General features: G+C 38.4%; 1 protein-coding gene across 2 annotated transcripts; it reads right to left on the bottom strand.

Moving 5' to 3' along the window:
• Nucleotides 1-9: 9 nt before the first annotated feature.
• Nucleotides 10-27,244, bottom strand: mllt1a (MLLT1 super elongation complex subunit a). 2 transcript variants are annotated; one of them, XM_087784900.1, is made up of 12 exons: nucleotides 27,081-27,244; nucleotides 17,789-17,969; nucleotides 15,307-15,389; nucleotides 13,852-13,995; nucleotides 13,658-13,783; nucleotides 10,912-11,568; nucleotides 9,510-9,600; nucleotides 9,242-9,353; nucleotides 7,707-7,806; nucleotides 6,824-6,889; nucleotides 6,539-6,610; nucleotides 10-4,166 (listed from the first exon to the last, which is right to left on the bottom strand). In XM_087784900.1, the coding sequence occupies exons 1-12, from the start codon at nucleotides 27,090-27,092 to the stop codon at nucleotides 4,038-4,040; spliced, it is 1,773 nt and encodes a 590-aa protein (XP_087641026.1). In that variant the 5' UTR covers nucleotides 27,093-27,244; the 3' UTR covers nucleotides 10-4,037. The 2 variants fall into 2 exon arrangements, with proteins under 2 accessions (XP_087641026.1, XP_087641025.1); XM_087784899.1 differs by having other exon boundaries at nucleotides 6,815-6,889; nucleotides 27,081-27,243.
• Between the last annotated feature and the right edge of the window lie 152 nt (nucleotides 27,245-27,396).

Genomic DNA, 27,396 nt, shown 5'->3' with positions numbered 1-27,396 from the left:
CACCAGGACGACAGTACTTAATGACTTTATTAATAATATGATCTCAAAATTAAAAATAACATTAAAAATAACATGTTGTGTCCTTGTCAACAAATTGCATCATATGGCCACATGGTGGCGTTGTAGTGCCGAGTCTTTTGAGGAGAAAAAACAAAAACGTCCAATTGAGTTCATTTGTTCATCCAGTTCATTTGTTCATCCGTAGATCCGACGACGTACACATAGTAGACCCCCAGTAAAAAACAAGTCAAACCCTTATAAATACAGGCACCCTCGTCCCCTGGACCCTCCCCAGTCACACAAGATCCACACAGTAGATGATCTACCCGGTTACACATCTTGGTACCACTTTAACTGACTTTTCATTCTTATTAATGAGTAAAGTTGAGATCCCACATTTATGGACACTTATTAAAAACATGGGCGTAAATGTAACCAGGTATATTTTAGACATGTAAAAGAACGATTCCAAAACTATTCAAGTACGATATATTATTATTATTTGAATGATTTCAAAAGTGGCATCAGTGGCTTTGCTAATCGATGGTGAAAGTTAAACAAATTTAGACAAATTAAAGACAAGAAAGGCATTTTGAATGCACCTGTCGTCTTCATGCGAGTCGCATTATTTCATTTAATTTCAACAGATTATTATTCTCACCACTTCTCTTATTCATGTGAAAATTATGAATGAATTACAGTTACGGAGACCAACTTTTGTCTCTGCTAGCATATTAAATGCTACCGTTTCAGTAGCATGCTACATCTGACATGTTTAGGTCTTAAAATCAACACTAAAACAGATAAAGAGACGTGCTCAGAACTTAGTTTGATCAAAAAGTTATTTCTGAAAGACAGTTGCAGAGACCAACATATTTCACTGCCTCACTTGTTTGTGCTAGCATTGCTGTTTCATTAGCATGCTACGTTAGCATGCTACATGTGTGTCTTTCATAGTTTTCAACAGTCATCAAATCAACAACATGCGCCGTTTAAAAATAAACCTCATAAATGTGGGATCATCTCCTCTATTCAACACGATCAATAACCCAATTGTAAATTGTTTGTTTTTGGTAAAGTGGAACCAAACGGTTTGGTATTTTCAAGCCTCCACTGGACGCTCCCTCGGTCCTGCTCACGCCGTCCTATGATGAGTTTCTTCAAGCTTACGGGATTGAAAACAACACGCGTTCATCTTTCAGCGTCACCAGGTGTTTTTTTTGGGAAATGACAAATAAAAAGTCAATTAAATTAGAACAAAAAGATGGATATTGCATGTAAATATTGTATAAAATCCTTAAAAATACAGTTCAGGTAACTACTTAAGTACTGAAGTCGTCACAGCCAAAAGTGCAGAGGTCCATAAATAAAAACTGGGGGGGGGACAGTGGAGCTTTTCCTCAGGTCCCCCATGTGACCCCCCCTCTACACCACCACAGGGGGGGGCAGGATGAGTGTCATGAGTTCAGAGTTCATGAACTCGATGTTCCCAGAGACGAGAGGATGAGGAGGGCGTCGCAGAGTTCATTCTCAGTCGTCGCAGCCTGAAGTTTTGGTGACGAGAGGCACAGAGAACCAGGAGGGGCTGGAAGTGGGCGGGGCTACTGTAGGGCACGTAAGGTGTCAGGTCCGAGTCCGGTCAGGGACCAGAAGGTTTGTTGTCAGGGAAGCGGGCAATCGTGGGTTAAAGCTGGACGAGACGAGATAACATATCCTATGACAGGATGAGACCAGATTCGATCTAAACTAGCCAAGAGACTGATGAGCAAACATTCTGTCAGAAATATTTGGGGATAAACTACGACAGTGACACATTATTTTGCTTGACTGCAGAAGAAGAGCTGCTTAAGTGATTGACAGCTGATTTAAGTGGCCATGTTTGTAAAGCAACATATCAAAATTGATGTTTTACATTGTTAATCTTAAATTTTTTCTTCTTGAGTTTCTTGGTCTAATTAAATATTTGAAATAAGAAATAAAGTTTAGTTTGTCGACAAGTGAAGTTAATGACGTCTCTTAATTGTCTATTTGTTATTTTGACAGAAAATGCTTTAAATATTTAAAATTTAAATTTTAAGAATTCTTATATGTTGATGATAAAATTATCTTCTTAATTATTAAATTTTCATTATAATTATATTTCTTTAACTGATCAAAATTTGAATTTAGGAACTTCCTTATTCAGAATCAATATTTGATTGACACATTGCTGTCGCCGTCAATCAATCCTGAAGGAATGAGTCACATTTTTTCTTGGCAGAAAATCATAAAAGCAGCTCTTCCTCTGGAGAGGATGAAAGATGAAGATCGTACGTTAAACAGCAGCATTGAGTAGAACTGGGTATATAATGGGCCTCATGGTTTTTGGGGAGTCAAAGACTCGTGGACTTTGAACGGGGGGCTGCACAATGTGATCTGAACTGATGTCATGATAGAAGTGCAGCAGGAGAGTCTGCAGAACTCTTTGAAACCATCATGTTCTTCTTTGAAAATACTGTTTCGACATGATTCAAAGGTGAGAACGTTTTTTCGGGTTTAAAAGCTTTTTAATTATTTATTTTAATAGTAAATAAAAACACAATAATGGTGTATTTTTCAGTAAATATTAATAGATCATTATCATTATTTTGAATCTTAGAATCTTAGCAGACCATTGGGTAAAACCTTAACTTTATTTTTGTTAAGAATGGACAATGATTAGCTCATTAGCTCGCACGACTGTTATATAAATAAAAATGAAATGAAAGTTTTAATTCTCAAACAAAATTGAAAAGACAAGTCAAAGAAAAGTTTCCATTTCTACTGAAACGTGCTCTATACTTGTACTTGCGTGAATGTTTCCAGCTACATAAAACAAAGCTCATTGTGCAGCCCTCCTTCAAGCCCAGTACCACCGAGTTTGCACTTTTTAAAACAACATTGGGCCTGAACCGCCGCCTTGAACACGAGCAGAAGATACAAATAGTCGCTGATGAAGCTCAACACAAGGAAGGAAGAGGAAGCCTTTTAAGACAATACTGGATTTTAGGTCTTCCAATTAACACTAGGTGGCGCTTGTGGGGGAGAGAAGGGGGTGTTTTTGAGGGGGGTCTTACAGAGGGCTCACCCCCCCCACAGAAAGGCACTAGAGTGGGGCTGTAGCTCGCCGTAGAAAAGTAAAAGCGATATACATTCATAGCTCATCGTGACTGTAATTTGGGAATAAATACACAAATGCACTTGTAGAAAAATAAAAAAGCATGGCCCCTTTTTTTTCTTCTTCTTTTTGGATTCTGGGAGACAAGTATGGCTACTTTTTCACGGCTTCTCGTGTAACCCCCCCCCCTCTCTGATCCAGCCCACCATGAGAAGGCAATTTAGGAGTGATCCTCCACCTCCGCGAGCCCTTTCATGCACGGCGGTGAGTTGGGGGGAGGGATGGAGAGGGGGGGAGATACGGTAGAGTTGGGGGGGAGTTGTTAGGAGGTCAACTTTCAGTGCGAGGAAGTGAAGGGGGGAACTCTTGAAACTTAATCCGAACACGTCTCAGTGTGGATCTTTACAGTGTAGCGAGGAGGAGAGAACGTGTGGAGGACGAGAGAAGAACTTCTGCTTGTGCTTCACAAACAGACGAGTCAGTAACTACAGCATTGAACACCTCGCACAACTGAGGAGAATATCATGGGGGGGGGGGCTCCGGCGGAGCGGCAGAGGGAGGAAACTGGAGTGTTCTGCCGAGTGCGGAGCGAGTGTGAGAACGAGCGAGAGGAGGGAGGAGGTTTGTAAAGGAGAGCAGCACGAGGGCGAAGGAGGGGAAGTGGGTACATTCCACAGCTCACCACAAAAAAAAAAAAAGTAGTGAAATCTTGTTGCTCTTCTTCTGCTGCCTTCCTCCCACAATCTCACTCCCCCTCCACGGTTTCCTGATGCTCCCGGTGTGTGTGTGTGCGCTCGTGTGTGTGATGATTCAGTAAGGCTTGTCGTCAGAAGAGGGAGCGACGGACGCGGCTGTCCGCCGACCTGCGCCGCCGCCGCCCACGTGCCAGCGCGGCTTCCTGTCACGTGGCCGTGGCCTCCAGGTAGCTCTGTAGTTTACGAACCGTGGACTCGTCCAGTGAAAAGAGGTCAAAGTCAAAGGTGGTGTTGGTCACGTTGAAGTGGCCCGTCTCCTCGATCAGGTTGACGATCTGCCGGGGAAATGACGCCACGGTTAGACAAAGAACTTGTGTTGTGAAGATGATTGAGGTGGACACAGTTTATGTTTATGATGATGACAACTCCTCTTGAAAATGATTGTCAAAGGAAATTATTCAATTTTTTTTTGTAGCAGTGTATTGTTTTTCTCTCGCTAAATTAAATATTTAATTAATTATTTTTTTTACAATTAACATGCTTATATTGACGGAGTTTGTTCATTTATTGTTGCGATCCAACTTCTGGCCGCTAGATGGCAGCAGTGATTACATCCTCTGCAGCTAAAGAAACAAAGAAATCCTGTGCAATCCTAGAGATGACTGAGGACGAGAGGATACAGTAGACTCCACCAGATCTTAAAGCTGATGTTTGGACTTATTTTGATTTAAAAACAAATGAAAGCAGTTAAGACACCAGAGTCAAGTACTTGACAGTATTACAAATATTAATTGTTACTACAGTATCACAATATATCTTATTGTTGGCCCTGTATCAGATTCTTGCAAATACACACCCTTGGTATGAAATTGGACTAAAATGATTTAATATACATTTGCATATGCAGGTTTAGGTGAACAGACTTTGAATTGAAATTTGTACATTAAGGTGTTTGTGGTATCCCTTGTGTTGTCTCTGGATCAAGGTGAACGAGCTCTGCCACTGCATATGTATTTATGGAAGCCAGGGAGGTCGTGACCTTTCGTTCACTGTGACCTTTAAACAAATAGTGCTACACTGGGCACTCTTTTATTTTGGGAGTTACGTTGAAAAAGCTGAGAACCCCGTGCAAAGTAGTGAGGATTTCTTCACTTTTAAATTGTGACAAAATTGCATATGAGGTACGATCCATCTTAACAACCTTCTTTGAAACAGTGACTTCAAAAGTCGCATTGCTTTGCATCAAACGGAGGTGTCAATCACTCTTGACATAGCAGCATAGAATTTAAATACAGTATTTTAGTGAACAATAAGCCTTTAACTTCATAGAGTTGTGTGTGAAAGACATCACAGAAGTTCACTGTTTTGTTGGCACCATAAGTAAAGTGTGTGCAGTAATTAGAGCCTCCATAACGTCTGTGGTTGTGTCCAAGTTTATCCGCCGTTTAAATAAATCATCCGTTTGTAACAGTGAGAACAAAGACAAAGAGCTTTTACGTTCCAGACGTGCTACAATATATTTAAACATGAGGTACTGTAGGCCAAGAAAAGGGGAGATTTAGTTCTGTGGAAGGTGAAACACAAAAATGAACAAACACAGCCAATGATTGCAATTGAATTGTAAATAAAGGAAATTAATCATTTTATATTAACCACATTATTAAAATGTATTCAATAAAAATGTAATATTTTTATGGAAATCTAATTTAAAAGGGAAAAGGAGGAATTGATTATAATAGATGTCAGATTTACTGTAACAATCTGGTCACCGTCATGTGAACACACAAATTGCATTTTAATTGGATATTATAAATCATATTTCAGCAATATTCCTAAACAAGTGATTCACAGAGACAGCAAAGTTCATCACTGTAAGAGTCACAGACTAAACAAATTGTATATTTATTTTAATACACAGCTACACTGCATCAATCAACTCATAAATTACTCAAATCATTATTGTTGTACGTACATGTCTCATAATAATACACGTTTCCTGCATGAAAATAAATGGTTATTAATATGGATCTGATTATCGCCAAGATCGTCACAAGTGAATGATACAAACACACATCTAGATATTACGTTTCTGCAACAAATTAGTATCGAACATCACTTTCAGCTGGTTTTAGACATTCAAAGAATGTTTTGGCTGCATTCGATTATTTGGCCATACGCCATGTAAACTGAAGGTTTTTCCTCTTTAACACAAAAAAAGTTTTGCTAAATTATCAGCTCTTTGGAGTGACAGGTTTTACAGGAAGTAACAGGAACAGTGAGCCCTTAACATCTGATCAACACACGTTTATCAGTCAAATTACTTGTCTGTAGCTTTTCACTACAGAAATACTTTTTCACTTGGAAAATGCTCACATGGGAAACACTGACAGTTCTTTATTTTGTTATGTTGCTAGATCTCCACCGATCAGTCAAAGTCAAGTGTTAAAATGTAATAATAATACATTTACAACCAACAGATGAATATCACATGTTCTGAACGGCAGGAATGGGTTTCGGAACATAAGGGTCTCATGAAACAAAAATGATTTAAGGATTAAATTTAGATCATCTTGTTTTTCTAACCAGGAAATACTAATTTCTCCCATCTGAACTCTCTTTTTGTTGCTATAAGTGCAGCTTCTTCCATAAGAGGACTTCCATCAGTCGACATGGAGGGAAGGTGATGAAGGTGATGAAGGTGACGTACCTGCTGGAGGACGTTTCGCTCTCTTAAAGCCATCAGTCGGCGATGAAGGTCCACCAGTTCTTCGGTGTAGGCCTGAGGACCACAACAGGAAAGTTGAGCAGTTACCAACCACTTGAGATGAAATCTAAGATCATAAACGTGATGTTTTACGACTATAACGTGATATAGGTTTAACAATGACACTTTTAAAACCTCCTTCGTGTGAGAGGTTAGTCAGATACTTGATTGAAGCGACACATACGTGTAAGAGGTGCAGAAGAAAACGCTTTGATTTACCCTTCCTACCTTGTCGTATCCCTTCTTCAATTTCTCAGAGCGAAATGAGGAGTCAGGACTCTTTCTGCCTAAAACCTGCGCTCGCAGCAAACACCACAGGATGAGAGAGTGAACACTGCAGCCACAGACATCACCAACCATTCAATTCTGTTCAAGTCTATGAAGGTAGACGCGTTTCATTATTATTAAGAAAAAAAAAGTTAATTCAACACAAAAAAAACCACTTTTAATTAAAAGAAAGTTAGGTTAGGTAAAACTTTATTGATCCCTCAGGAGGTCTCCTTTGGGAAATTGTTTATTATTGTTTATGTGGCTTCAATAAAAAAAAAATATATATATATATATAATTCAAACGATCTACACAAAATGTCCTTAAACATGTTTATTAAAAAATGTTCAAAACAAACTTTTGATTCCTTTTTTTTCTGTAGGTAAGACTTTTGTGTTTGGGCAGTTTTATCAATCAAATAAACATTATTTTTTCATTGAAATAACTCGTTCAAAAATGAAACTATTTTTATATATAAATATTTTTTGATTGAAGTAACTTCTACGGGATTGAACAATAAAGTTTAAAAAAAACCTCGGTTTTTTATTGGAGCAAATACTTGTAATTTAAGCTCATTTTCTTTCAATGTAAATCTTTTTTTGGATTGTAGCTCTTTTTTTGTTGAAGCAACTTTTTGGGATTGAATAAATAAGACATAAATGTTCTACTGATCAAAGTGGCCAAACACAGGGATTACTTCAAGCAAATTAAACCGTTTCATCCAAAAAAACTGATTGAAACAACTTTTTTCTTTTGATAGCAAAATACTTGAATCATAACGAAGCTGATCTACCTTCATAGACGTCATGGATTAACACACAAGCGAATAAAAGAGCAACTCACTTTGTTATTGGAGGAGCTGTGTTTCTGTGGGGGCGGGGCGGGGTCTCGACTGGGGCGGTGCGAGCCGTCACTGCTGTCACTCTCGCTGTCCAGGCTGAGTCTGACGAGGAGACAGGAGGGGTCAGAGGTCAAGCGCACAGAGACAGACGGCACACATTGTCTGCACATGCAACCTAAAGCGATTCCTCATTTGAATTCTCAACAAAACAATGGTAATCAGAAGAGAAGGGAGGCGTCGGTTCATGGAAGCCAGACGGAAAATGCTGTTACTTTTGGAACTGAAATAAATCATAGAAAAATACCAAAGTATATCAGTTCTGTCTGAATATTGAATGGTTAAATCATGAGAGAATTGTTTTTCAAAATAATTATTCATAATAAAAAAAATAATGAATCATTAACAACAAAATAATTGTAATTGTAAAAAAATCTTTTTCACATGTTTGGAAATAGGATTTTATAATTACATTATGTAAAATAAATTCACTTTGAAAATTAAATTATATATATTTTTTAAAGAAAAACAATTTACCTTCAATATAGAAGTTAATTAAGTTATATGAAAATATGCTTAGAAAAAAACATGATAAATTCAACCATTATAAATTCTGATCAACTTCAATATAAAGCCTCTGATAAAAGTCTATATTTAAACATCTGCCACAGGAAGTGCGCACCAGACAAACTTGTCATCATGACTCAATAGGAAAATGTATCAGACTTTTAGAACCTTTTTGATGCACAATAGTACTTTTTTTTAATATTATTCCATGTCAAGGATCCAACCATTCTAAATGTTTTTTTTTATATCTTGAAGGCATTCGTTTCCTGAATCACACTTAGCTGAGTGAGAGTCTCCACGACTCCGGCCAGACTCTACAGATACTCTTGTGACACCAAGATCTAAAATAGACAGTTACTACATGACATAGCTTAACTCCTGATGACTCACATCCTGATGAATCTAAAGAGGAATCAGTTTACTCTTCTAAACCAACTCAAACTTTCCAGTGACTCACTGACGCGACTCTGTAGTCACGTCATATTTTTTATCTTCAACTCTGGAACTGATGAAGCTGATTGTTGGAGATTTCAATATTCAACCTCCTCATCAATTTAGAAATACTTTGGTTTTCATAACACTGTGACCATTTCTCAATTATTCTTACAGCTGATTCTTCTTGAGGTAAACTGATGGATGTTTAATTTCTCTTACTGTCACATCAAACAACTAGAAAAGTTAAAATGTAACAAATTAACCTTTTTTATTTAGGGTCCTAATCTGGCCCACAAAGTTTAAATAACACCTCAACTACTCTTTTAATCTCAATACCAAAGTGTTGAATACACAAAAACTAACAAATGTAACCAAAAACATTATTAAACCGTTTGATCACTTTCATTACATTTTTTATAATACATATATATATATATATATATATATATATATATATCCTAACAAATACGCCATGCTGCCATCAAGATATAACGTTTTGTCAGAAGAAGTATGAAAGTGAAAAAAAAAAAGGACTGACCGAGAGTCCCTGTTGGGCGGGTTAGTCTTAATGGGCGTCTCCTCCTCTGAGCTGCTGTCATCGTCATCCGACTCTTCAGACTGGATCTCCTCCACCATGGACCGTAGCGGGCCTGAGACGGGGGAAGAGAACCCGTGACCAGTGAGACAAAGTAGAAACTTAAGAGTAGCCACATCAAGCCTTTGACGATCTTAATATACGACGAGAAAAGATGAATCTATTTTGCTTTAGTTTGTAGATTCTGTGCTGGTAGTAAATGAAAACCCACCTTGCCCGGGTTTCTGTCCAGGTTCAAAGTCCGAGTCTGAACTGGAGTCGGAGCTGGAACTGGAGTTTGAAGGACTCGAGGGAGCGGATTGCTGCAGGAGAATCAAAGAACAACAAAAAGTTAACCTGATGTATTGAAGAAAAACCTATTTGATGGTGTCTTGTTTCTAATATCTTACGACAACAATGGTGTACAAAGATCTTGAATAAATAGCGTACAACACTTTCCGTGTCTTCAGATGTCACAACTTCAACAGGCACGGCCAGAATATCTGTCTTTAATATCCGAAGATAGCATGAAAAACAAAATGCTTCCAGGGATCTGAATCTCCTATTCATCATGATTTAAATATAAAACACATGAGCGGGAACACCAGAGCAGGACTTCTCTTATTCAGCAAATGGTAAAATGAATGAAAATGTGTTTTTCATCAACAAGAAATTGAGCAAAAAAGGTTTAAAATCAATTAAAGCTCAACTTTCACATAGACGCGAGTTTGCCTAACAGAGCCAGTGTGATACTCTCAAACAATTTTAAGTTTCAAATACAAGTTTTAATGTTTTTGACTTGGATTTGTCAGATTTTTTAATAGCTAATGAGCAAAGACGGGAGTAGGCTGCTACGCATGCCAGCTCACTATCAGCAGCAATGAGGGACACGAGCCAACCACTCTGTCATCTGAGCTATAAGTAGAGATGGCTGCTGATAATTAAGGCTGTAAGAAAATATTGATTCACATGTACAACGTGATACCATATTAATATTTAACATCACTGTCTTGATGTTTTAATACATTCACTACTACTGTTATTCAAGAGACATTCATGCCGACAATCACCTGGCAAACATGTCAAAACACACACACTAACACACTGTACTTTTAATTTTAATTAAAGAATATTATAGGATACAGTAGTGATGTGTTGATGAGGCCTCATGAAACAGCTGAGGAGGTATCACGATACAGAGACTTCATTTTGAAAGGCCACTTTGGCACTTCAAGTAGGAAATAATGCTATGTTGAATGGATTTATTAGATGAGAGCCAAAGAAGATTAAGTAGAGCATGACATCTTTTAATAGAAATGTCTTCCTAATCAGGCGTGTCATTTTTCAGTGCTTTATAACCACAGTGTACATTTGCAATAGATAACATAGAAGGTGAGAATAAAAGCTGTGAACTTGCATAAGTTTTCTTAATAAAGTGAATTAAATTAGAATTATTTTGATTGTTTTGTTTGTAACAAAGTTGTTGAAAGCAAAAAGGGCTTCATGGACGGCCTGCAACCTGAACGATCAAACATTGATTTTTCATTTCATCTTAATAACGTTCAGAGAAGTCGGAAGAACAAGATAAATGTCGAAAAGTAACAATGACTTTCAGAAGAGCTTTGGTGTCGTACCTCAGACTTTGAAGAAGCTTCATCCTCAGAGTTGGATTCCTCCGACTCTGGAAGTTTTTTGGGCTCCTTTACATCCTGGGTGTCACTCTTGACTTTGGGCCACCGTCCTTTGTCCTTGGAGGACTTCTTCTCAGGGTAGGGCTGACTGGCGGCGGAGGACGAGGACACACGTGGAGAGGTTCCTGTGAAAGTGCCGCCTGTCGGACCTTTGGTCCCCTCAGAGCTGCCCTTTTTCTGCTTCTTAGTGCTCAGTTTGGGAGACTCCACAGTGGACGGTCGTTTTCCCGGGGCCTTGGAGTCTGGGGGCCCTCCCCCACCAACTCCTCCCCCGCCTCCCCCTCCGCTCCCAGCCCCCCCTCCTTTAGGCGACATGCCTTCCATCTTTGACTCCTTCAGAGTAAGTTTAGGTTCCTTGAACGCAGCCTTGGGAACGACTTTGACTTCCTCCTTCACTTTGATCTCCGACGGCTTTTTGGAAGACGAGGATGAAGACGAGGAAGGGTCTCGTCCGCTCTTGCTACCTCCTTCTCGCTCATTGTCCCCTTTGGATGTTGTTTTGCTCTCAGAGTCTTTGCGGGGACGCTCGCGGTGCTCCTTGGTCAGCTTGTGAGGTTTGGTTCCTTTGCTGCCGCCGCCACTTCCTTCTTTGCTGGGATCCTGTAGAGACAAATAACCACATAAAAACAAACGCATTCATGGATCCAGATGGTAACCACCAGAATCAATGAAATAGGAATGTGCTTCTGCTCTAGGAAGGGAAAGGCACCAACTGAAGAAAAACAAAAGTTGATGTCCAGGACTTTTGTTAAAAAGAGAGATTTCGTGAAAAATATACTTTAAAATGTTTGGTGCAAAAGAAGACTTAACTTGGCCGTTGCTCTTTCTGCTTGTCTGTAAATTCACACTAAATTGATTTGATAAAATCATTAATGCAGCTTTAGAGAATTAGTTCCTGTATGAAGCAGCCCATCAGCAGCAAGGAGTGTCATTTAGAATGATTTTCGTTGTTTAAGAACTGAAAAATTAGTTAAGTTACTTTTGCAGTTTGTAAAGAAAAAGTTTGGAAAAAATGTTGGCAAACAGTTCAGGATTAACCAGGTTTAATGCAAGTGTTTTGCTTTTGATAATCTGCATCTGGAAATTTAGAAATAAACGTTTAGGGAAACTTTTGCAAGCAGTATTTAGTATAGTCATTTAGAATGATCTTTTTTTTATTTTTGTGTTCTAACAAATGTGCAACATTTAATTTTTTGGTAATTTATGCACTATTTCAGATTAAACTTCTCCCGATTGTTGCCACTTTCCTTATCAAAAAAATTATTGAGAAACATTAATGTTATCATTTTTACATATATATACAATTACTGTTAAATCAGTTTATTCCATGATATGGATTTACCGTCACAACGCCCAGTCTTTATTTAAATAAGAAAGAACCATAAGATTTAGATTATTTTTCATCTTGCCAACAATTTAGTTAGAATTTTTACTTTTTACTGTAAAAAAAGAGCAGAACTCCCTGCTCGTGTGTGAAGCTGAAGACGTAACAAGTTCATCTTTGGTGACATAAAGAGGACAGCACTCTCCTGGAACACTACAGGATTCAAACCTGACTGGCAAAAGGGTCCAAATGGACTCAATTGTCAGTTTAGTTTATTGAATCATAACCACTTTGAAATGTGTCAGAGAATATACATAGACAAGAATAAAGATTAATAAAGTATTAAAAAAGAGTGATAGGAATTCTCCTGACAATTAAGAACCTAATCTAGGCACAGCGTCAGGAGTGTTTTTGACATTTCCATGAACATCCTTTTCATTATTATATACTACAATAAATCACAACATGATAATTCGATGACAAAGGTATCAATTTCTGGAGTTCTACTATTAAAACTGGAAGTTATAGAATAAATACAAGGACCTAAACTTTTATTATATAAAAACATGCTATATAACTGTTATATTTTGGGATTGATTAGGCTTGTAAAATGTAAAATGTTCTCCTTAGTTTATTTAATATTTTGTTTTAATGTAATTTCTCCCAACTGGCCAATGACAGGTTTCCTACAGTTTAAGGCCAGTTCAATTAAATACTTTTTAACCATTTAAATGAAATTTAAGAGCAACTCGACAATCAACCAAAAACGAATCTTATATTTAAAAAAAAACAACAACACATCAATTTACAAGTTACACCGACATTTTTAAAAACGTTTATTTATTACTTCCACTTCAAAATGTTCGTGGACTTGTTTCGAAACATTTTCTGCACAGAGGACACCGTGCCTCGTACACGTTGCCTCATACTACTTTTAGTCATAAAGTAAAATGTAAAATTTACTCTAATTTTTCATGTTAACATGTTAATGCGTATTAAGGACTGTTTAATAGATTCTTAATTTAATGGCTTCTAAGACTTTTCAAGGAACCGCGAGAATCCAGAAATGAAAGCAAACCTGAAGTGTTGTGTCATAGACAGAGATTCCTATACGAACAAAGAGTGCGACAAACATGTCCTGATTTGTTCCTTTACTTTCTAGATAAGCTGGTGACTTAGACAGGATACATTTGTTCAAGCATGGTGGCTTTTGATAACAAGTTCGGAGTCAGCATGTTTTCAAAGCCTGTGAGTTTTCAAAGTCAAAAATTTAGCACTTTGATCGAGTCGGAGAAGATAAAACGGAAGAAATATCCGTCGGAGCCTGAAAGTGTGACGAATGAAGGATTAGAAAGATTAACCAACCTTTGACACATGAGAGGTCTTGGTCTTCTTGGGGTCCGAGAAGGCTGAGAGGGGGATGGTGGGCAGCATGGGGTAGTCTGGACTTGGCCTGGATACCGCTTCCGCCACTTCTGGAACCACCATGACCTTGGTTGTAGAAAGAAGGGGTCAGAATGTAAAAAGTGGCTGGACTGCACACTGAGGTTTGTCCTCACCCCTCCAGCTTTGATCAGCTTTTTCCTGAAATCTTTGGTGGGGTTGTTGAACGTGAGCTTTTCGCAGCGTAGATGGTTGACGGGCGGATTCCCCTCCAGATTGAGGAACAAGTCGTAGTTGAAGAACACTCTTTTGGGCTCCTCCTGGACCCAGCAAGATAAGAAAAAAGTCTGTCAACGTCCGAGTACGTCTAAATAGCTGCTGTAATGATGGTGAGCAGCGTGGCATCACGTTTGAAATCCCACCAAACAGGACAATGCTCCAGAAAAAAAAAAGATTGGGCTACACGAGGTTGAGCGATTGCACTTTGAGCAGGTCTATGACCTGTTGCTCAGCAAAATCAACACAAGATCACGGCGACTAAACTTTCATTCGACGTCATTGTTAACTCAATAAACGCTCAAACAGCTGGAAGACATCAGAGAACATGAGATCTGACATGAGCAAGAATGAAATGTATCACACAGTAATTGTTCATGTTGGAAAGAATGCAGGACGAGCCAGGCCAACCACAGTCACATATTTGGGATATTAAGGGTCTTTAGTTCTCTGTGGAAAATCTCACTTTAGCAGCTGCCAAACCATCTTTACTCAGACCTAAACAAGCACCCACCTTAATTATGGGGCCAACATAACAGTGAACTCCCATAATGCTGCTCACTGCTCCATTTAGTGACGGCTGATTCGTTCGTCACAATACTGTACTTTAATTCTACATCCATGTTGCTATCAAAAGTGATCGCCAGCTGTGATTGGTTTGCTGGGCGGCAAAGCCTTATGAGAGGTGTTCAGGTCACCATTACTGAGAGGGTTGTTGAGAGGAACGTTACCTCATATGCAATATTTGGTTTGCAATCAATGTTTTTAATTCAAAGAAGAAAAAAATGGTCACCTCTTCAAGGGTTTTAATTCAAGTTTTGGTAGTATCAGAACGTAACCCCGGTGATAAACATGTGACCACTGCATTCAAATGTAGCACATTTTGAGACCAATTTAAGGCTAATCTCTCACATCCTGATCCTCAATGTTTCAAGAAAGACTTCTTGCTGTGTTCCTTCATTCTAGAGCCGAAATCAGTTTTCAACTTATGTTAAAACATCTTGAAAATAAACATATTTAAAACCTGGTCAGAATTGTATGCATTTCTTTAGAAAAGTAGCATTTATACGTGTTTCCAGACATCAAATGTAAGTATTTGTTATTACAGTAAGGCCTTAAATTTAGACTCTGAACTACTCAATCTTTTTATGTATCCCTGAGGATGGTTCAAAATCAAAGTAGATTACGGTTGGTGTTGATATGGTGACCTAAAAAGATGTCAGTGTTTCAGATAAGGTGCACGTGCTTGTTTAAGGAGAACAAATACAGAGATAACAAGATATATTGAGGCTCCAAACATGAAAAGAAGATCTAACAATCACACTCAACCTTCATAGTTTGAATAGTATTCTCACCTTGTTCTTGAAGTAGACCTCGATGGGCATGAGGAAGCCTGCGTATCCCGACTCCTCCACTTTGTACGGCGGCTCCTTGCAGACTGAAGACAAACAGATATTTTGAGCAAATTCACTTGTGAAACATGTAGTTTCTGTTCTAGTTCTAGTTCTTCTTCTCGATCTGTACGGTGTTGTGTGACGGGGGTTCATTTGGGTGTTCTGCTTGTGTTAAGAAAAACCTGATGAAAGCCTGTCAAAAATATCTCAACAATATCTTGATAAATTTCAAACACAACGCCATAAAAAAAATAGGAATATTATTTATTTTATTATTATTATCGTCATCATGGTTTGTTGGTTTAGGAATATTCAAATATAGATATTTAATTTGTATCTATATTTGTATCTTTTTCAATAGCAGTTGTATTATGATGTATATTTGTGTAATCAAAAAAGAAATAAAACTTTGTAAAAATAATCAATTCAAATAAAAAAATAATATCATTTTAAAGCAATATTCGTTCACTAGTTTTTATTCTCCATGCACTGGGAAAGATGAAAAACTATGGAGGCTTCTTAACTCTATAAAGATCAATTGTGGGACTGTGACGAATTTTTTTTGTTTAGCATTGCTTTAAGGCAGAAATGCAAGGATTCGGGAACGCCAACATCTACAGGAGGCGCAGTTAAAATCCTTCACATTAGACCCAGAGTCTGTGTTATGCCATGGGAATCTAAATTTAGCCAATAGAAATCTTGAATCAACAAAGTAGTTTTATTCATCCGACACAAGACTGACTCGAAATTGTTTACACAGTAGTGTAAACAATTTAGTTTTACAAAATCAGTCCACATTGAAATTAAAAAAACTGATTTATTATAATAATAATCAAAATTATCATTCTAGTGTTTTTCTTATTTTTAACCATTATTGATGTGCAGCTCCGTAGTGACTGTGGTGTGTATTGGTGAGAATCTTGCGATACGACACATATCACAATACAGCGGCAACGATACTTTATATTGAGATGCTGTAGGAAAAACAATATATTGACTTTTTTAAATATTGTTATATTTTAAGAGTATGCATTTTTTTGGACAACCGCATTAATGACTTTGGGGTTTTTTCTGAGGCCTGCAGTGGACATTCCATTTTGTCTGAATAAGCATCTGCTCATAGAACGGTTAAACCAGATCCCACTACAAACAATCACACAATCCACAGAACTATGTCCACAGATTCTTGATTCATTGGAATAATTCTTAACACCAAACTTGAGAGGTCTGCTGGCAAAGAGGGGAGCTCATAATATCAGCCAGGTGTTCATAATGTTATGGTCTGTAGGTCTCAAGAGGTGATGGCAGGCCTCATTAAGCTCGATGAAAGACGAGAAGTTAGCTCGCCGAGGGTCAGCGGGGACACACTTGTGTCATCAGTTCCCCCTCACGCGACTTCCCTCGGTTTCTTGGCCTTCACATCCTGGACTTCACGCTCTCAGCCTCCACTTTAGTGCAAGACAGGCAGATACCTGCAGCTGCCTGACCTATAAAACTCATTGTGGTTTACGTGACAGCTGAGAAATATACGAGAATCTCTGACTTCTACATCTGAAAAACTTCCCCATGCAGGCGGAACAGTCACAGACTTCAGTCTGAAAGAAGGTCATACCCACGACGCTGCCAAATGGTAAAACTGGCACATTAAATTGCCAATTAACAGCTATAAAAAGATAAAAGAGAAACCTGCAAACAGCCTGTTTTTCTGATATCAATCCAAGCTTGGTTCTAAAAGGAGACTTCAGTAGATGATGTTGGAGACATCTCAAGAAAACAGCTTCACAGAAAGACATGTTAAAATCCAGTTCACTTGGCTGGCTGCAAGGAAAAGTTAGTTTTAAAATCAAATAAGATGTTTTAGTTTACAGACTCCTTTTCTCTAGTGTTTTTACTGCCCATACATTTTTGTTCTTTTAAAACAAACTTTTACACACTGGCTTTTGATGCAAGTTTTAAACTGGAGTCTTTATGCGTACGGTGCTATATGAATAAACATTATTATTATAATGGTAATAAATAGTTATTTTATTATTATTTTAACTAAAGAATTGAAATTAAAAAAACAATAGATACTGATGTCAATGTGGCATATGGGTTCTTTATTTCAAAATGCTTTATTTAACGAAAAGATATTCCCTTAAATAAAGGACTTTATAAATATTGTAAAAAAAAAAGAAAGTTTGTTATCAATTAGAAACTTTTTTTTACATTGTTTTTTATAGTTTAAATCCGAGTATAAATTCAGTTAAAAAGAACGCAAATGGCCCCTAAGCAACACTTTGTGTAGGTCTGAGGTATTAGCTGCAATACTTTAAAACCATCAGCACACATGAGTACTCTGTAATGTCACATCATTTGGAGAGCGATGAACAGATGCTAGGTCAGTGAAGAGCACAAAGAAGGACGAGGTGGTGACGAGATCTGAGTCGTGGTCCAGTCCTACCTCTTTTGGGTTTGGGGAAGCTCTCGTGCAGGCGGAAGACGACCCTCTCTACAAAGTGCTGGATGTCACATGACTCTGGGCCCCGGACGTACACCATCCAGTCGTGGGTGAAACCATCCGACGTCGCCTTCTTCCTCAGCTGAGCTCTGTGACCCAACTCCAGCTTCACCTGCACCGTGCACTGAGAAGACAGAAAAACACTCCGGATTATCACACATTCATAAACACGCATTTTAAGGTTCTTAACAGTCCATAATACAAGTAAACAGAATTATGTCTCACTTGTCATTTGATTTTGACCCTTATTACTATTCAATAAATACAGGAATGGTCAGAGAGGGTTGAAGGCAAGGCAGACAAACTCCCACACCGAGCTTAGAATATCAACGTTAGTTCATCCAAAATGTCACATTTTAAAAATCCATACACCTCTATGCTGCTCGTTTGTGACTTCCATCTTGTATTGAAGCCTCGACATTAGAAATTGTAACAATTTAAAAACAAAAAGTCTTTATCGTAAGCTTTTTAGGGGAAGGTTCTGGGCATCAGAGTAAATCTCTGAGACTTGCAAAGTGTTTTAATGAGACAAGACTTCAAACAGGAGATTAAAGACTGGGAACTTCTGATACAAACAAACTGAAAATATATGAACTATTTACGTTTTTATTTTAAACAATTCCTCATGTCGAGGCTTCAATACAAGATGGATGTTACAGACCGATGTTTTTAAACATATTTTTTTGGACAAAGATGACGACGAAAACAACTGAGCTCCAGAGAAAACGAGTGAAACTATCACTTTTAACACGTTTCATTAATGGCAGCTTCCTGCACTTTGAGCATAATAAAGAGATTAGATTGATTTCAAAGTCACACGAGAAGGTAATTTGCATCTTGGTTGAAGAAGAAAATTGGATTTAAATGACTTTATAATGAGTTGTGAGGATTGTCATCTCAATGCTCTCCACAGCACACATGTTGTTTGCGTTGTACTTGTTTATTCAGTGGCTTATTTGACTTTCTGACTGGCGTGCCAGCAGAGGAGTGGAGGGAGCACCAGAATAATAACTGTGGAAACAAACATTTTATTTTACGTTAAATAAAAATCTCCTGCAAATCTAAGTTCTGCAGCGAGACTGCTAACATTTCAACTGCAGTTTAAGGCATTTATAATTCCACCTCCGCCGACAGACAGCCGGGCAGACACAAAGCAGGAGCAGTGCTAGGAAGCTCCGGCAGGAATGAGAGTAATTAGCTGGTCCAGCCAGCGGATCACATCGAGGTCTGTCCAGGGGAGCCACACATTGTTGGTCCACCTCCCTCTGCCAAGAACAATGATCGCTAGAAAACGAGCCACAGAGATGCAGACCCTGGCAGATGAGGGGGGGGATCAGAGAGGACAGAAAGGCACTTCATGTGTACAGAGGTGGGGAGGGAGGGGAGCGAGGACTTGGCCCAGACGCTGAGCGACTCGTGAGCCGGGACTGAGTGGGGGGATTAGTCGGGGGGGCAGGATCGAGATGAGCACTCTCCTCGCTCACTCTCGCACAAGGTTTTCCTAGGGCCTGGCAAGACGCCCTGTGGCTCAGTGGCAGTAATGCCCTTAAAACTTCAGACTCCAACACCACACCCTGCGAGTCGCAGCCCCTGAACCGACAACCTCCCCGCCTACACCCCCGCCTACACCCCCGCCTGCACCCCCGCCCGGTTCAAACACGCTGTAAAAGCGGCAACGTGATAAGAAGGACAATAAAAACGGGACAATGGAGCAAAGGGAAGCGATTACCTCCAGACATAAAAGGCCTCATAAAAGTCAAACAGATTAATCAGGAATACTTGTTTTATGTATTTTACTATAAAATTCTACGGCACTATATTAAGACCATTAAAGGATTTTTAATGACCGTAAAACTCAGACCGTGTAATTTCAGTCAAAATCTCAACGTTCTTGGAAGACGGTTCAAAGATTTTATTAATTAGGCTTCCAGTAAAGAAAATAGCTTGTAAAGTAAACAAATGTGAGCGTATTATCATAAATATTTTGTTTTGAGAACAAAAGGAAACCACAAGCAAATCCTGTTTAATTAAAGTTGACTGTAAATTCATTTACTTTCTTCTAACTATTCATATTCTGTGAGGATCACAAATAAAACACTTCTGATTATCACGATATAGTATCGATATTCAAAAGCCCCGTTTTAAAAATTTGTATTTTTTTATTGGCTGCCAAATCATATTTGTATTTAATCATAGTTCTTTCATGGTTTATTATTTCCATAAAGTTTGTATAAAATTACTCTTTTTTTTGTTTAAAATTAACATTGAGATATTAGTCTTTCTTATTTTTGTGTTGCAATTTCCCCTACAGCCCTTATATGACAGCTGTCATTACATTTTCTGCCACCAGAGGAAAAATGAAATCCTGGGGATCTTCTCGATGACTGAGGACAAGAGGATACAGTCGACTCAATCAGCTTTTAAAGCTGATATTTGGAGATATGTTGGTTTCAAAACAAATGAAAGCAGTTACGACTTAAGTGGTCTCTCTGTATTGTGATACATATCCTATCGCTAGACTCTTGTCAAGACATACATCTAGTTGACAGTCAACCACTCTCACGTACACACACACTCAAACCCTTGGACAATTTAGAGTCATCCGTGAAGGTCTGTTTGTGTTTGAACTGTTGGAGGAAACCAGAGTGGTCAAGAAGAAAACCCTCAAAGGCACACTGTGAGCACAGACTCCAAACAGAGAGGAACAGAAATGTGTCATCACTAAATTAAAACGCCTCTAAAATGGCAAAATAATACTAGAGATAAACAAAGTTCAGAAGCTTTTTTTATAAACAGCGTTCCGATCGAGAGACACAATTTGGCAGAAGCACTACAGCCCCACGAAAACAATGACCTCCCAGCTGCCGTGTAAATAACACCCTCATGACCATGTTAATCTCTTCCGGCTAATAGACGAGAAGAATGAAAGTCACAACAGTTTCTTCTGGAGAGAAACTAGAGACAAGCGCTTTAAACCAGTTGTGTTGTGGGCGCATCACTTTTTCGTCCCCAAAAATAACAGTATAGCATCACAGAAAATGAGGAGAATATAGTGCCTTTTAAGGAAAGTTGTGAGTCTCTTTGCTGCCAAAATGGTGTCACTTAACCATCTTTTCTACTGCATCCAAGATCAACAGAGGATTTTAAAACAAATGTGCGAGTCAATGGATATAATAGAAAACAGCTTTGATCCCAGCGCAGCATCAATTCTCTCATGTCTTTGGACACAACAGTAAAACACTCCTGCGCAGGACCTTTTAGATGTTCATTGTTTACATGTAAATTACTTCTAAAGAGATCCAAATATCTCATGTGTTCTGAAAGTACAGCAGGCTTTGAACTTTTTAAGGGTTATTTGAGGCACACACCTTATTTACCTTGGCGAGAGCTTACAGTGTGCTATTGTTTGCTTTTCCCTCGCTGTTCACGACTGAGGCCGTTATTGCTTTCGTAGTCATCAGCTAGTTAGATAATAAAACAAGCAGTTTGATGAACATCATCTGTATAATTGCTCTATTCAAAACATGTTTAATATTGTTGATAATAATGACATAAATTCAAAACAGGAATTATAAAAACATGGGTGGGCAAATACATTTCCTAATGGGCCACATTATATTAATTGTTCTGATGGACTGAGGGCCAAAAGAAAGAACAAGAAATATCCATTGAAGCTTTAAGCTTTGAATCTTATTAAATTGATGGTTCTGAAAAGAAGGAAATGGAAATAAAGATGAAGATAAAAAGTAAAACTAATAATACAGGCCTCACATTTTCTTTGTCACAAAAAAACGTATTCATTTGCTTTGGCGTTTACATGACGGTACCCCCTCCACCCTTTATAATTACGCCCTGAAATAGAAATCTAAATGTCCTAATTGTATGTTTATCACCACAAGAGACGGCTCAGATGTGATTCAGTGTGGCTATTAAAGATACAACAGGGAGAATTGTAAAAAAAAAAACAAAAAAAAAACAACAACTTCTAAATCTGCAACATAGAAGTCAATTCATTTATTTAGAAGTCTGAATGTTTGTAAGAATGCATGCTTTTAAGTCCCCTGCATGGACTACTGACCTGTCCAGGGTGTGACACTTATTCTGCCGGTTTTAGCTGGAATAGGATCCAAACGAGTGCGACTATGAACACAAACTAGCAATAAAAAGTTTTTTTCATTTGAAGTTAAATCTTCTGGGAAAACAGAGTTCTTACTTATATACATAGAGATATATATGTTTGTAGATTTTTAACAGTATAACTCAAAGGGTTGGGATAAAGGAATGATTTAGAAATAATAAGTTTCGGTCTGTAATTCTCTGTTTTTAGGAGTTTGTTAAAGGTTTTTATCATTTATCTGCACAGCTTGTCACCATGCTAAAACCAACTAAACCCCCCACAAGAAAAAAAAAACTTTATAAAACACACAAATTGTGTTTTCATGTGAACATGGTGATGAAATGTATCATTACTGTTCATTTAAAGAGATTTAATGAATGATGATTCATCACATGACAATGCAGCGTCACACACTGAAGTGACAACTTCAACAATGATAAAACAACACACTATGGTCGAACTGCAGGCTCGCTCCCCATTTCCAGTTGTGTGCAAATACATGTCAACATTGGTGTTGGCTCGTGCCACAGAAACATCCTGCTGGGTGTGATGATGGTTGGTACAGCCAGATAACGTTTGATAAACTTAACAGTTTTCAGCGCAATGCCATTGTAGGCTCATGGTGGTTTTGTTGGTACACAATGTCAGAGTCACTCGTCTGCAGAGGAATAATACCTGCTCTCTGTTGGTCTTCCAGGGTGAGATGTAGTAACTTTAGCAACCATTTTCTAAAAATATGTTACAGCGAACAAACAAATCAATAAAACTACTTCCATGATCTGAGAACTGTGTCCACGGAAAGAAGAAATAGGTTATTAAAAACAATGTCTTATTAAATACAAATAAATGAAAATTTCCTTTTAATTCATGACAGGGATTTATTTTTGATGCCCCTCCCTAATTCCAAGTAGAGGTGTGTACTGGCAAAAATCTGGGGCAATGATGGATTGCGATACTCTAACAGGTAACAAGGATATATTTGTAGTATTGTCGAGTACTAGACTCTGGTGTTTCAGAATTCACTGGCCACAATAGAGCTGAAAGTTTATTGAAAAAATATATAATTGCGATTATTTTCTGAAATGTTGCATTTACGATTATTGATGTGATTATTTTTTCAATGTCATTTTTTAAATCTAAAACAAAAAATTATTACATTACAATATATTTCTCTTTGATTCTCAAGATAAAGTTATTAAGTATTTTTTATGATAAAGGACAATTAAGCATACCTTAAAATAAAGGGAGAACTTACTCCAAAAACATAACATATTCACTGCAAATACTAAAAACTACTGTAAAAACGTGCTAAAAGTGTTATTTATATTTATGAGTTAATAATAAATCACACAAACTTCAGTGCAGAGTAAAGTGAAAACACTAGTCATTCATTCTTCTTTTTCTTACTGCATGTTTTTGCAGTTTCTCGTGTGTTTAAGTGCATTTCCTGTCATACACAATAATATATTATCATTTACACAATTTGAATTGTGTGATTGCATAAGGTAACTTTGATGAGCACACACAAACAGACATGTCAACAGACACGTCTGTATTCAACATTACGAACCGATGTTATAGTAGTTCACTAAGTAATTTTGACGGTTTCCAAAAAAAATGTTGTTCATTGTTCAGTCCTATACTACATTACACTTGACAAAATCTTAACTTTTTAATTTGTTTTGAAACTAAAATTCCATCACTCCTGCTGCAAGAGACGTAATGACTGCTGCCATCTAGCAGGCAGGAGTTCAATTGCAAAACAAAAATGAACAAACGCTGTGAATATTGGTATTTTAACTGTGAATGTAAAAAAATATTTTACACACACACCTCAATAAACTTTAATAAAAACATGATTTTTTTGTTAATCAAAAAAGAGAAAATCTATACAGTGTGGTTAAATATTGATTAGTATGAAAATAAAATTGTGAAACATGTGTGTGGAGATATTTTCTCAATCCCCGACATCAAAGTTCTTATTCTACATTTCTAACCAATCCCGAATAATCTTTTGAAATCTACAGGAAGGTAAAAACTGAAAACACAAAGATGTTTTTATTTAGTTTGTACACAATTGGTTGTAAGAAAATATTGAATATTGATACACTTATAGAAAAATACCTTCTTTTTTTTTTACAATTTTGTACTGAAATTTAAAAGCACTACATCGATTTACACACCCCATCGTACACAACTTGGGTAACTCTGACGTCCAATCTAAAACAATTCATTAAAAGATTTATGTTCAAATATTTCCCTCAACAATAAACTCCCTCTGGATACATTTCTGTGCATGAGATTATCCTGCTTTGTACTGGAGTCCGATTGGTGTATATCGGCTGTGATTACATCATCACAAATGGAGCTGAGAGCAGCACATCTACACCTCACTTTCATAAACAACTCAGCAGAACAGAGACGGACCCTTTACCTTCAAAATTATTACCCCGGCTTCAAAGCAGTGACGGAGGAACATGCCGGTGAGCTAATAAGTGACTACATTTATATCCTTTCCGTAACATTAATGTCTAAAAATTCCGTTTTTTTTTGCCATAAATTGTTTTCACATCCGAACTTGGAGTATATGTTTGTACAAATCTTTATTTACAAGTACTGTCCAGAAGGGATTAGTTTTACCAAGGGGTGTACAGTAATCTCAATTTACTGCAGGATGTCCGTCAATGGCCGATTTGCACAAGATAAGAAATGTCAGTGAAACTACCACAAGTAGGAGGAGTCAATTCAGTCTTACACACACCGTCTCCTACAGTGTTTGTGTGAATATAACGCTGTCAAATGTGTGTGCTAATCTACTTCCTTGATATCACCGTCACACAGAACACATAGTATCAGAGAGAATAAAAAGAACAGCTCTTGCTAAACAAGAAAAAGAAATGGACCAATGAGGAAATGGACAATAAAAATCTCCTTATTTCCTTCTTATTTTTGTTGCTTTTTTGTTTGTTTTTTTAGTTACCAGGTAAAGGTCATGCAGGACATTTAAACTAACTCAATAACAGAAAAGAATGCTGTGGTTGTCAATCAAGTACTTATACTGTAACCAGAAGGAGCAAAAACAAAAGAGCCCAAAGATTTGCTGCCGTGCGGTTTCTGCAGACAATCCAACATAAAGAACTGTAAGGTTGCAAGACATTAAAAGAGACGTCGTAGTCATTCATCTGTGTGAAGCTGGTGTGCAATTTGAACTGGTAACAAGTGTGGCAACTGAGGCCAAAGGTTTGGCGCGACTTGGACTAAGCCCTCAATTATATCAGCTCACAATTCATAACAGAAAACCCTTTGTATAATTACAGGTTCCTGCATTCAAGGACATCATTTAAGAAGAAAACAAACCATGAGGAAAACCTGTAGAAATGCACGACACTGGTTATGCCACAAGTACTTTAACATTCAAGTATGATTTACATGCTACCATTTGTGTTCACACAGTTGCCACAAGGTCGACCATTCCTCTCAGGGGATATTGTTTAAGTCATTAAGTCAAGGACAAGGAAGGGATATCACAAATAAAACGATGGATATCGATAATATACACATAACCGACCCATCACTTGAGGCGCCATCACCGGACAGATTTGTTTTAAGATCCAAGATCTAAACTCCAGATAAAAACCCTTCCTCGACACGATAGCCCGGTTTATTCATAGCCTCACTCACTACTGAATTGACAGTAGAGGCCTCGTAAACAAGCATCTATTGAGGCTTTTACAAGACACAAGTAGATTCAAAAAAGAGGGCTGGTTAACTGCACCACAAGATAGAATTCTCCTGCCACACAAAAAAATATGACAAAACGTCAACACCCTTCATTCGCATCACAAGACACATACAGTATGTGAATAAATAACGTTGAGCGACGATATTCTTTTTGTGAAGCAAAACAGTGAAGCAAACAGTATCACTGTTGATCCGGTCATCATTTCAATATACTGACAACATTGAATGGTACACATACTGTATAGACGTTATTAAGGTTAAATAGTGAGTTTTTCTATCAACAATAAACATCTTATTGAGAGAAGAAAATCACAAATAATCTCAAGAATTTCTTGTGGAAATCAAACAAACGTGACTGATTACATATAGTATAGCAACAATATGAAGGAAGAATTGACATATACTGTACTATCTTTCTCCTTTGATATCAAGTCTCAACAGTACAACGAGAAAAGTCAACTGCATTCTTGGGTCTGTCTTTTTTTTTTAATGCAGAGAAACTCTACTCCAAATATGTGACGTACGATTACGATCTTCCCAATTTAAAGCCAGACAGCGATCCCTACACAAAGGGAAACAGCTGATTGTATCTCTGGACTTGTTCTGTTGAAAACAAATAAAAGCCTCATCTGTGAGGGGTAGGAATGAAATCTAAGAGGTTTGCCTTCTGGCTCAACTTACTTAAAGTAATAAAATCTCTTCCAGTCACTTAAGAACAAGATGTTTTCATTTCAATAGATACCTCACTAGAGTACAAGTGCAAAATAACTGTGTAAATAAGCAATAATATTTCCCTGCCACACAATTGTTTTTGCTCAGTAACGTGTGTAGCCATTAACACTCGGGTCAAGTTCAATCTCATTGACATGGGAGGGATATTTGTCTTAACAATACATGCAGACAGGAGCAGTGTTTACGACAGAAAGCATGTCAGTGGTTGGACCCCCCTGGCCTTCCGTGGCTCCAGGCCGCCGGCAGAAGGGGACACACCAGCCCGCCTGACCAGCCCCGACCTGGAGAGGACAAATCTTTTTTCCCGGCGCCTTGCCTGGGCCGACGCTCTCCTGGTGGGAGGACTTAGCTTAGCATAGCCGCACGGACCCCGTTTAAAATGCTCGAAGGGGGTTTACTCCCCCAACATGTGCGCCCCCAGCACCACCCTGACCCTGAGGACCGGGTGGGTGTGCGTCCCATTGTGCGTGTGCCGGGAGCGGGTCTCCTGCAGGGGCGAGTTAGCGGCAAATACCGATGTATGAGTGGCCGCAGCTAGCTGCGCTGGAGCCCGACTCTGGACCCGCTGCTGCCCCGCCAGCGAGCGGCTCTCCGCCGCCGAGCTCCACTCCCGAGCGCTAAGAGGAGACACAAAGGCGACTCTACCTGATTCTCCATGTTTCTCCGGCTCCAGTGGTTGTTGTATTTATTTACAGCGGCGTTTGTGGAGCGACTCTCCAGCCTCGGCTCCTCATTGTGTGTCAATCCAGCCGAGAAGCGGAAGAGCAGAGACTCCCCTCCCCGTGCAGAGCGCCGCTGGCAGGCGACCCAAAACAGAAGGCTGGCTCCACCAATCGCGAGGCCGGAGGTTCAAGCACGCTTGAAAGTGGCCAATCAGAGCGCGGCAGGGGCGGGCTCTGGCGTTAACTGCAAATACAATGAAAGCATTTCTGGAGGTTATTCTCGAGTGACAGCCGCGGAG

The sequence above is a fragment of the Callionymus lyra genome, chromosome 2 (genome assembly GCF_982586985.1).
Source record: "Callionymus lyra chromosome 2, fCalLyr1.hap1.1, whole genome shotgun sequence".
NCBI classification, from domain to species: Eukaryota; Metazoa; Chordata; class Actinopteri; order Syngnathiformes; family Callionymidae; genus Callionymus; species Callionymus lyra.
The sequence above is the reverse complement of the archived record's forward strand: the minus strand, read 5'-3'. Positions and strand labels throughout refer to the sequence as shown.

Excerpts from the sequence above, each read along its gene's own strand:
- mllt1a (XM_087784899.1), bottom strand. Across the intron at positions 15,390-17,788 it reads CTTCCCCAAACCCAAAAGAG|TCTGCAAGGAGCCGCCGTAC; the intron begins GTAGGACTGGAC and ends GTTTGTCTTCAG. Across the intron at positions 4,167-6,538 it reads AGCGAAACGTCCTCCAGCAG|ATCGTCAACCTGATCGAGGA; the intron begins GTACGTCACCTT and ends TTTCCCCGGCAG.